Source organism: Scomber japonicus, chromosome 20 (genome assembly GCF_027409825.1).
Source record: "Scomber japonicus isolate fScoJap1 chromosome 20, fScoJap1.pri, whole genome shotgun sequence".
Classification (NCBI taxonomy): domain Eukaryota; kingdom Metazoa; phylum Chordata; class Actinopteri; order Scombriformes; family Scombridae; genus Scomber; species Scomber japonicus.
In genome coordinates this window covers 13,572,832-13,583,931 of record NC_070597.1, presented here as the reverse complement: position 1 = coordinate 13,583,931, position 11,100 = coordinate 13,572,832, and the positions used below count along the sequence as shown (strand labels likewise).

Sequence of the window (11,100 nt, the reverse complement as noted above, 5' to 3'; positions counted from 1 at the left end):
GAAATATGCTGTGTAACTTTTCATACTGACATATTTGTAAGAGATCACTGAGTTGTTGATTTGTTTCCAGAGGGAGTGTACTTTGAGCTGAGGCCAAAGAATTATAAATACTCCCTCATTGAAGTTAAACTGGCATATTGCCATTCTAACGCTACTGTTTCCCCATTGAGAAATCGCAGGGATTTCCTCAAACAAAGGATGTAAAACAAACAAACTGAGAGATTCTTCCAAAGTAAATTACAACTAGATGACCTCATTTAGATCTTTTGAAACTCTGAACTGTGGTAGGATGGCTTTCGTGCTCAGCAAATACAAGTCAAAAGCCAAGACAAAAAAGAGTACAAATAAAGACCTCAGAGTAAAGAGTGTGTGTGATTTGCACCATTAATCACTCCTGAGGACACGGGTGAAAAGGTCCAGTCTTGAGGTCCGTTTGAGGTAAGTGATTGTCCAGTTTGCAACACAGTAAATGGAGTGAATGTGTTAGGACTGAGTCGTGTCCATGTTTCTTCATGCACTTCTTACTTGTTGCGTCCCAATGAGGTAATGCATCTGAGGATGCCGTTTGGAACGTCCATCGTCTCGTCCTTCACCAGTACGATATCAAAAGCGTTGATGTATGACTCTTTCCTCTCTTCCACCTGTGGGAAAACAGCACACAGACAGTGACGATCACATTCTTATAACTGGCTACGCTGATGACAAATCCTCCCTGGGGTCTGACCTGGTCATTGAGGAAGCCGATGGTCAGGATGTTCTCACGCTCTGACACCCCGTCGGCCATGGTCAGGTCTCCCAAAGAGTCTCCCAGCAGCAGCACGTTGGGCCGACCCTGCAGCTCTGTGAGGCGAGCTGCATGTGACAGAGCCCCCTCCCGCTTGTTGAAGGTGTGGATCAGTTGGCCTTTGAAGGCTCGCAGGACCCCCTTTTTCAACAAGAGGAAACACTCAACTCTCAAACTTCGACTGAAACTGAGGAGCAAAATCAGGCTGATCCCTGTAGTGAATGTAATGACTTTCTTTAACATATCTTAACTTAGCAGGAAATGCTAAGATCAACAGAACAACAACGACAAAAAAAGAAACATCCTGATAATATTATTGGTAAATACTCCACCAGTAATACTGCTTGCTTTTATTAGCTTCAAATTAGCTTAGTTTGTATTAAGGGTGGGAAGGATGGGAAAAAAAGATTTTAGTAGAATTGTTATTTATTGACAACCCTGTCGAACCTCTATATATATTATATATAGCTATGAGGCAACAGGTATCTTGCTTATTGCCCGTTAAAAACTGATTTATTTTTTATTTTGATAATTTCCTTCTAAAAAAGGTAGGTGGAAGATCTTTCTATATTTCATACATCGTGAGCCAGGTGGGGTAAAACTCACGGTGTGATCAAAGTCCATGTAGTTGGAGATGACGTGCACATTAGGATGGAAGACATCGTTTTGTCGAATCACCTCCTCCAGAACATCTCCAACACCGGCCGAGAAGATCAACAGAGGGACCTGGAGCTCAGCCAGATGGTCAAAAAACACTTTGTGGCCCTCCCTGAAGAAAAGAAACATACCCCTCATTAGACACATGAACCATCTACTATCTTTAGTAAAGTAGAAGCACATAAAAATGCAATAGTATAACAAATAGATTTGTATAAGCTGTGTGTTTAAGCCACTGTCCTGTAACCAGTCAGAGCCGGAGTCAATGCTGCATGACTTAATACAGTGTTTTTGTTGCAGAGCATATTACTCTTTTTTTTAGCTGTCTTTATGCATCGTGCCAGAACTTTTATGACAAAATAACATAAAATTGTATAATGACATTTCTCTCAATTTGAGCTGTGTGTACCTGAGCATAGCGCTGGATTCCTTGACGGCCTGAGCTAGCATGTCCTTCCTGATCCTCTGATCAATGAGGAGTTCATGTACTTTAGTCCACCTGTGGAGAGCAACACCAGACAAATTAAAACATTTCTAACCAGGATTGCCTTGAATTTCCCTCCCTGTCAGTGCCATTATGATGTAGAGCTTACAATTCAAATTACTCAAAATAAGCATTACTCATACATTAAGCCTGTCATCATGTCTTGAGTTATGAGACAAACTGCAGTTAATTCAGTTTATTCTGAGTGGGTTACATTCTTAAAAGCCAGTCATGGATTCAATTTATTCACATTAAAACAGGGAGGATTTACTTTTATTATTATTATTTTAACAGTGATGCTTTTATCAGTTTCTTACCATTCGACCATGAGAGGCAGCTTCTCTTCAACAGTCCGACCAGCATCGATCTCTATGGGATAGTAGGTGTTCAACAGCTCCCTCATCTAAAATTAATCAACAAAGAGAATATACAATAAATTATTTTATTGTTTTTTTCTTTTTTTGTTGTGTGTATGATTCAGTGGTGTTGACTGTAAGGACATTGCTGTCAGGAGATAGATACTTTGTGATGCAGTGATGCAGAGCCCAAGAAAAATGTCCCTAAGGGGAAAATAAAGTATATCATATCTTATCAAACAATGATATCTACTAAAGTTTAACTGTATGCTAATTAGCGTTTACCTTTCTGGTGCAGTCTTCATTAATCAACAACCGGTTATCAAGGATGTCTGGAGAAAAACAGGTTCAAACCAGTTTTAGAGCAGAAAACACAGTCAAAGTAACACATAATGATGAACTGACAAATACAAATTAAGTCAGTTCATAAAGCATTTGGATCGAGATTTCCCTTCAAATTAGATTTAATTTGTGTCATAACAATTGAGCAAAATCTCCCAAGCTACAAACAAAAAACATGAAATTGAAATTGAAAAGAAAGCAAAAAAAATGACCTAAAAGGCAAATGTTTTCCTCTAATTTTCTTTCGTTTGTTTTGGTTTGATTCTTGGGTGATTTTATTCAATTATTATGACACACACTTAATCCAAGACCACCAGTAGACTACTACCAAGCTCATGGTCTGTCAGTGCTCTGTGGCCTGTGTGCTTACTGTGGGTGGTGGGCACTCTCTTGCCATTGTGGGCGAATCTGGTCAGCGTCATGTCGAAGTCGGAGATAACCTAAAGAAAGGGGATTATTTAGAACCAAATGGTAGAACAATCTATCAATCAGAAAACAATACATTTTCTTTTGGTCAAACTCTGAAGGCAAGGTTGATTTTTACATTCATGTTTACAGGCACCTTATGATTAAAGTATTGTTTTGTATTTGACCCAGGATATATTCTCACTCCTCAGTTACTTCACTCACATGCAAGCTGCCTGCGCCCGCTCGCTGCATGGAATAGATTGTCTCTTCCACTCTGCTGCGCTCCCTCATCAGCACTGAGCACTTGGCCAGCTCTGGGATCTGAACAGAAAATGCAAATTCATCCATACACAGGAAAATGAAAAGAGAGAGAGAGAGAGAGAGTGATGGGGGGGGGGCAAAAGCAAACCCCAGGGAGCCATTATACTAGAATATGTTACACACTTGCATTTAAGTAAATATCCGGTTCATCAAACAGTTTGTGAAACTTTTTGAAATAAACCAAATAATTTTTTTCATACAAAATGTGGACAGGGCTCTAGATCCTTTAATCAGGCATCACATTTCCTTTGTGTATGTGTGTGTGTTTAAATACACTTTAATTACCTCACACATGCTCATCATACCATTTCAAATCAAAATTATGCTACAGCATGTAAAGTTTATGAAATGACTCTTGCATGATCTTTTTCTCAAAAAACACTTTTTTTTATTATACTTTATTGCAAGAATTAATTTCAAGTAGATCTATAATTGCTGATATATGTTACTTGTAGCATTCTTCCAATATTTACATAACTCATTTAGTGAATGCAGAAAAAAAATCATAATCACATTTTTAAAAATGTATTGATTTCCTCACCTCGGTTTTGGTGAGCTGGTGCCAGATTGCCAGCACACTCCGCACTGGTGTGTAGATCCAGGGAATATGGTATATCTGCATGTAAAGAAAACTCAGTGCTTTGATTTGCAGGTATGTCATTTTGCAAGATGTTTTCTTGGAGGCAAACACAGTATGTCAATCAAGATATTTACAGACAATACACAGAATATCTAGAGACAAAATCCAATACAAATAAATAAATAAATACTATATATATATATATATATATATATATACATATATATATAAAGCTAAACAGAAGGATAATAATACAAAAATTCACAATATGGCAATGATACCAGACCATGTAATGCACTCCAGTACACAACAGCATAAACATAAAAAAATAATTATCACCTCTCTGGCAATGTCAACAAAAACTGGACATGTATAAGCTTGGTAAAGTAAACTTTATGGCAGAGCTGATTACATTATACACAGGTGTTCTTGAAGTGGCCGCTGAGTGTATTGAATGTCAAATACACCAAGTCAATGTAACATTGAGAGTCTGTAAGTAAGTGTACAGTAAGTCAGCTGGCCATGCATTAAATGATGTTTGTTTACAGACAGGCGTAAATGTAAATAAACATTTCTAAAAATAAATATCGACCTATTGATTACGTAACAGCTGACAGTTTAACTCACCATCTTCAGACGCGACGTGTAACTTGCTTTTCAGTCCAGCCGCTAAAAGCACATCATGTTAATTAACAAGCTGTGTGTATTTCTTTAAAAACAAGGAATCAATTAATATTTTTGTAGTTTTTTTGTCGGCAGCTGATTTGAATGGTTTGTTTACATTATCTTTGGTTGTTGCAGTCTCAGCCTTCCTCCGTCTCCGTGTGCTAAACGTAAGTAGTTCCGGCGTATATTTGTTCCTACTTCACTGAGGCCGTTTGCGTTTCTGGTTTCTATATCTGTGTTTTTCATTGTTTAACAATCTCATAACATGTATACGTTTACTGGTATTGAACGTATCCTCAAATCTGAATCGCTATGGGTAATTGGTTATAAGTTATTGGTGTTGTTCTACCTAAGTTGTAAACTTAATTACTGCATACATTATTGCTTTGCAGTATTGGATACTGCTTATACATACTTGCTTATGTTTTCTATTAATTATTATCTTTTGTTTTTATTCATGTTTTTATACGTTTTGAAATAAATGGCAGCTATTGAATAACAATAAAATCACTGTAATGATTTCCTTAACTGTACTGTGATATTTAGTGTAGCCTACTGTTATAGTAGTTTCCTTTGTTGTTAAAAATGAATGCTGTTGCCATTAACGATAACAAACCATCACCATAACCTGTGTAGCTTTGTCAACATTATTTTTTCTGTCTTGACAAAAAGCTAACAGTATTTGATTTCAGATAGATAAATAAAAAGATAGATTGCATCTTTCTTCAGCAATGACAACAAACGGATTTCATTGAAATACATTACATTTATTGCAAATGTCACACAATGCATACTTGCAGCTCTTGCATATACAAATGCAGTGACACCATATGTCACAAAGTAGATGTGGCTGCATGAAATCTTTGTATACAGCACTGGCAAATGATACATTCTCAAAAATAAACTCTCCAACTGGGCTTTTTTACATCTAAGACAAAAATCAGTACTTGTGATCCAATAAGTGGATCCTGCTAAGGTCACTGACAGCTCTGCTGAAATCAGCAGCCCTCTGCTTATGTGCTTCTGATTAATGTGTAACCTCAACATAGAATTGATCAATTGATTTGTATTCATATTCATTCAAACAAGCTTGGCTGAGAATATTACAGGCACTAGCAATTTCAACAGCAATGGAAAATACACTGTGAAGCTGGTCCACACAACACTGCATAGAATCAGACGAGACAAACAACACTGTACAATTTCTTTCAGGGCTGGAAATCCAATCAAATAATGCATCTGGCAAAATCAAACAAACAATAAAAAAAGAAACAAATAGAGATTCTGATTTCATTTGTTTGATATTTGTTTCACTACTTAGCCATAAAGGGGACATCCCAATAGAATAGAGTGTATGTAGTTACACCACATAAATGTTGTAATACTATAAATATAACTCAAGGAAGAAAAAGAGCGAAAGAGCGTCTTTTGCCAAAACTGACTTGTCACCTTTACAAAAAAGCAAAAAACAGAAAGAGGTATTTGGTCTATCCTTCAACCTTTGAAGCTATTAAAACACCTGGGAAATGAAAGAGGGCAATTCCTGACTGTAACAAATAGCAAATAAATATATCACACATATTCATACACATTGATTGGAATGGCAAAAAGTATTAAAGTATCTTAAAGTTTTAGTCCACATATCTTAATACATCAATGTATGAAACAGGCTCATGAGATAACAAGAAACATACTCACTGGTAGTCACACTGTTCCCAAATATGTGCTTTGCTCAATACTTAAATCTCACTGCAAAAACTCTGATAAGTGATTGTATTTTTCAGGTGGCACACATGACATACACTTAACATGATTAACAAGATATTTCAATCCCAAAATCCCAACAGTGCAAAAAAAGGTAAAACCACAGTGGAAACTGGAGGTAGAAGAGAAATGAGATGCATGTAGCAGAGCAGTAAAATGTTAAAACTTTCTTTTCTCAGCTGGTCGTTACAGTTTAACCATTTCACCTTCTTTTAAATGACATCATAGTAAATCTGGACATTATAAACTCTGCAAAATTTACATCTCAACACTGAACACAGACAGCGATTCAGTTTTATTATAAGTTGCACAACAAATTTAAATCTGTTACTTTTAGGTTTATATAAATAGCAAAGCTTACTAGCAATTGAATCAACAATATTTTAACAATGTGTTACAGCAATTGCAGTATAATTCACTAGCAGAATAAAAGTGAGGCATAAGCTTATAATGTAAGGCTAAAATGATTATATAAGACTGATCATTTAGTAGCCTGTCTGGCTAATCATTTTTTTCAACACCACTAGTTACAGTGTAACTCCCTTGATTAACTGATTAATCATTTGGTTAATAAAACATCCGAAAATTGTTAAAACACCCGTCAGAATATCCTTGTTTGGTCTTACTCGTCCCTGTGAGACCAAACAACAGTCCATAACTCTAAAATATTACATTTACAGTAATGTAAAACCAAGCTTTGAACTAGCAAACATTTGGCATATTTGCTTGAAATTTACTTTAAAAGTTATTCAGTTATCAAAATACTTGCAGATTAATCAATTAATCATAGCTGTGCTAAATCTTTCAGTTTTTTAATTACTGCAAACCTGCCCAAGGTAAACTAATGCAGACATTTCATCTCATTAAAAGGTAAAAAATGAGACATCGTTTTGTGACAACAACAAGGCAACTCAGCAAATGAAGTGCTAACTAATTGAGCGGAATGTCAAATTCAAGTGAACAGCTTCTGATCTCAACATTCGATCTGAGACTGCAGCTGTCTTCGCAGATTGAGAGTGCGGCGATGGAGCTGCTGCATTTGCTGCATGCGGTCTCGCTGCCTCGCCAGGTTCTGGGGCATGGGGTAACGCTGGCAGCCGGTGAGATACTGGTAAGGGATGCGAACGTGACAGGCTGCAGCTCTGCAGCGTGGCTGGGGCAGAGGTGGTAGCAGCGTCCATCGCTTCCTCTCAGAACTGTAACGGTAGGCTTCCTTGCGATACTGCTTGTCCATGTTGTTGCTGTTCCTCCATCCGCCAATGATGAAGATATCTTCTCCCAGGTAGCAGACAGCAGCACCTTCGATACTGATGACTTCTGGAGGGAGGCTGTCGAGGATGTCGTCTGAGATGTTTCTGCTTATTTTCTGCTCAGCGGCCTCAGCTGTGACCTTGTAGCTCTTGGGGCAACAGGAAGCTGTGTGGTAGAAGTTGGTGGATGCCACAGCCATTTGAAAAGTACAGTAATTATCAATGAGAGGTAAGGAGTCCACTTCCTGCCACTTGTGGCTCTCTGTGTCATAGCAATTGGTCACAGTGCTCAGTCCGTCCTCATTGTCTATATCAACCGGGGTCCTGGCCATCACGTACACATAGCGGTCCTCCACGCTCATTGTTTTTACATCTCGTAGTATCTTGGGTGCTGGCTCAAGGTTGTGCCATTGGTCCAACTCAGGCTCATAGACAGTGACATCTTTGAAGCCTGGGCTGAAGTTGCCATGACCACCGATGCTGTAGAGTACGTCACCGACACATGTGAGGCCAAAGGAGTGCTTGCGGATGGTCAGGCTGCAGACCTGCTCCCAGGTGTTAAGGTTGGGGTCATAGCGCTCCACAGTCTTGGCAAAACCTGGCTCCATGGACCCTGCTACATAAACATGGCTGTCAGTGACAGCGATGGCGTGTCCGTCAAGGTGGTTGTGAATGTGCGGCAGGTTGACCCAACGGTCCTCTGCAACAAAGTATCCGACACACTCACTCAAATAGTCCCCACCTTCTGAAACACCACCCACCACCATGATTACATCCATGTTCTGGCCAAAACGTGGCTGGGACGATGCCATGTAGGAGGTGCAGAGTTCCAGGTCAGTTGACTTGAGGCTCTCAAAGCAAACAGCATGAACCTCAAGAGCATCGGACACCAGTTGCAGACAAGCTGCACTGTTCGCCACTAAAGGCTCCTTTCTCACCACCCTTGTTAGGTAAGTAGGAACCATCTGCTGCAGTCTTAAAAGTCTGAAAAGCTCCTCAAAGTGCTTCCCTTGCTCTTCTGTGCTCTGGTGCACCCATTTTACAACAGCCTCAAACAACTCCTGTTCAGAGTCCACAGTGATTTCTGAGTCTGACAGCCAGTCTCGCACCAGGTGAAACGGCAGCGTGTAGAATTCCTCGTTGCAAATTATTTTGTGGAAGTTTCTTCGAATCATGTCAGCTGCTCCCTGAGCCAGCTGGTCAAGTGTGTACATGTGGGCCAGGCTGTGCACCGCTACACAGTTGGCCAGGCTCAACTTCTTCATCAGAAACTCTCCGCAGAAGCTCTTGAGCTGCACCAGCAGGAACCTAACAGTGTCAACATGTCAGCATTATCAGAATATTGTTTTCAGTTGGTTAGTACAATGTTAGAGAGGAGGAACAAACTATGAAAATAGATGGTACAAGAAAATGCAACATCCAGTACACTGAAATATTATATTTCCTTTACCACCTTTGTAAAAATGTTCTGCAGTCAACCATATAGAAAGCAAATGTAGTGACTTGCTCATTATTTTTGAATTGCAAAAAATGTGTTTTTTCTGCAGTTCCATGTGCCAATAACCTTTAACTCAGGATTACATGTTCTTACTTGGAGTTAATTATCTCTTCAATGCTTGTTAAAACTTGCCGGCCGCCCAACATCATGCACCTTTGGGGTCATGTATGGCAGTCAACTGGAACACTTGGCTGACTGTTGTTAATACTTAAAACTACACCAATCACTAAAGGTTCAGTTTTATCAAATTGATTAATGTGACGTAATGATAATCAATCACCATCATAAAAACAAAAATTCTGAGGATTAATAAGGGTGTACGTTCTCCCGCCTATACTGGTGCAAGAAATCTAACCGAAGCAGAGCTGCAACTATTTTGACAATCTATTCATCACTTAGGTCCTTTTGTAAGCAAAAATGCCAAAAATGTGATGGTTTCAGGTTTTCAAATTTGAGAAATTGGGTTACTTTACTTGTCTTACATTATGGACATCTTTATTTGGCAGGACACAAAACTTACACCAGCCACCAGCCAAATGCTGGTAAATTATACTGATAGATTTGCTTCAATCGCCAACTGAAAAAGCAAAGTTAATCGATTGAGTGGCTGGTATAATTAGAGTATCCATTAACTATTTGGCTGGTGGACATAAAAGTGAATATTGGACTCTGATATTTGGGCTTAAGAATGTTATTCATCCAAGTGTCCTAGTAAGTCATGACAGTGAGCCAGCATGCACTCTTAAATGAGGCAGCTATATTGAATTCAGCCATCATTATAATTTACATTCATTTACACCAGTGCTGTGTTAAATCTCAATATCAGTATTAGGCCTATTGGTAGATGTGGGCCATCATTTATGCTACCTCACAATGTGGACCACAGTATTTCTGTTTATTTGGCCCACATCACATCCCTGCTAAACAGCCTATGTTTATTTTCTCATGATAAAAATATACTGTATGGACTTGTATCTTAATAAATTGGCTAAACACGCAGTGCCACAGGTGTAAGTTTTAATTTCAAAGTCACACCTGGCGCACTGAGAGCACGGACAAGGTGTGGCTTAATCAGCACTAGACCGACACAGGAGCATTTCTCATTACTTCCGTATAGGCTACAAAGCAGAGTGGAGATCAGATGAAATGCACAATAATCACCTGTCAGCCAGCTCCAACACTTCGTGCACATTGGCAGCAGTGACTCTGATCTCCCCTGTGTACATGAACTGTATAACACTCTCCACCGTGTCTGGGTCAGGTCCAGTTGCAGAGCTCCACTCTCTGAGCTCCACTCTTCCAGACAGAGCCTCTGAAAACTGCCCCCCCAGCAGCAGCGTGAAGTAGTGCGATGCTGCGGATAAAACTGAGCGGTGGGCGGATAACGTCTGGACCCTTTCCGCCCCACATACCCCGCCGTCGCTGGAGGTGAAGACTAGCGTCACGTCGCAGAACAGTCCCGCCTTCCTCTGCTCGTTCTGCCGCCGGGAGAGCTCCAAGGAGTGGCCCGGGCAGGTGAACTCCTCGGCCTCCTCCGGTTCTCCGTCACCTGTCAGCGCAGTTTGAGCTCCCCCGCTCCGGCTGCAGTCGTCCGGCCCGCCGGCTGCTGCTGCTGCCATACCGCAGAGGACCAGTCTCCGAGGCAAATGAATGCGCTGAACTATCTTAGGCAGGAACTCATAGGCGTATATAACACACGTAAACAAACACTCAAAAACTGACATGCATGCGCAGCGATCACAGCAGGGCTTGACTGGAAAAACAGGAGCGCTCACTTCCGTCTTTAAGAAAATCCCAACTCAGTTTTTTTCTTACTGGAGTGTCAATGAGAGGCTTCAAGCTAATATCTCTGGTCCCTCAAGAGTGCCATAACCATGACGGACGTACTGCAAAGTCCAAAGTGTTGTCTTGTTTTTAATGTTGTTATAAAGCACAGAAACGTCACTGTTAAAGCGAAATTTAACTTTGTGTAAGGGATGCACCCGTTTCG

The 11,100-nt window shown here is 39.9% G+C and overlaps 2 protein-coding genes across 3 annotated transcripts; both read right to left on the bottom strand.

Moving 5' to 3' along the window:
- Nucleotides 1–484: 484 nt before the first annotated feature.
- Nucleotides 485–4,695, bottom strand: LOC128380876 (7-methylguanosine phosphate-specific 5'-nucleotidase-like). 2 transcript variants are annotated; one of them, XM_053340752.1, is made up of 10 exons: nt 4,560–4,695; nt 3,894–3,968; nt 3,254–3,352; nt 2,994–3,063; nt 2,567–2,613; nt 2,243–2,328; nt 1,851–1,940; nt 1,391–1,553; nt 725–925; nt 485–641 (listed from the first exon to the last, which is right to left on the bottom strand). In XM_053340752.1, the coding sequence occupies exons 1-10, from the start codon at nt 4,560–4,562 to the stop codon at nt 522–524; spliced, it is 954 nt and encodes a 317-aa protein (XP_053196727.1). In that variant the 5' UTR covers nt 4,563–4,695; the 3' UTR covers nt 485–521. The 2 variants fall into 2 exon arrangements, with proteins under 2 accessions (XP_053196727.1, XP_053196726.1); XM_053340751.1 differs by lacking the exon at nt 4,560–4,695 and having other exon boundaries at nt 3,894–3,974.
- Nucleotides 4,696–7,307: 2,612 nt separating this feature from the next.
- On the bottom strand, nt 7,308–10,930 carry klhl11 (kelch-like family member 11). The gene is made up of 2 exons (XM_053340733.1): nt 10,272–10,930; nt 7,308–8,920 (listed from the first exon to the last, which is right to left on the bottom strand). The coding sequence occupies exons 1-2, from the start codon at nt 10,832–10,834 to the stop codon at nt 7,336–7,338; spliced, it is 2,148 nt and encodes a 715-aa protein (XP_053196708.1). The 5' UTR covers nt 10,835–10,930; the 3' UTR covers nt 7,308–7,335.
- Nucleotides 10,931–11,100: the final 170 nt, after the last annotated feature.

Bases quoted from the DNA above. Each gene is read 5' to 3' on its own strand.
- LOC128380876 (XM_053340751.1), bottom strand. From the start codon at position 3,974: ATGCAGATATACCATATTCCCTGGATCTACACACCAGTGCGGAGTGTG. The intron at 2,614-2,993 runs GTAAGCACACAG...GTTTTTCTCCAG, and splicing joins GAGAGTGCCCACCACCCACA to ACATCCTTGATAACCGGTTG. The intron at 2,329-2,566 runs GTAAACGCTAAT...GATTAATTTTAG, and splicing joins ATGAAGACTGCACCAGAAAG to ATGAGGGAGCTGTTGAACAC.
- klhl11 (XM_053340733.1), bottom strand. From the start codon at position 10,834: ATGTCAGTTTTTGAGTGTTTGTTTACGTGTGTTATATACGCCTATGAG. The intron at 8,921-10,271 runs GTGATTATTGTG...TGACACTGTTAG, and splicing joins GTGTTGGAGCTGGCTGACAG to GTTCCTGCTGGTGCAGCTCA.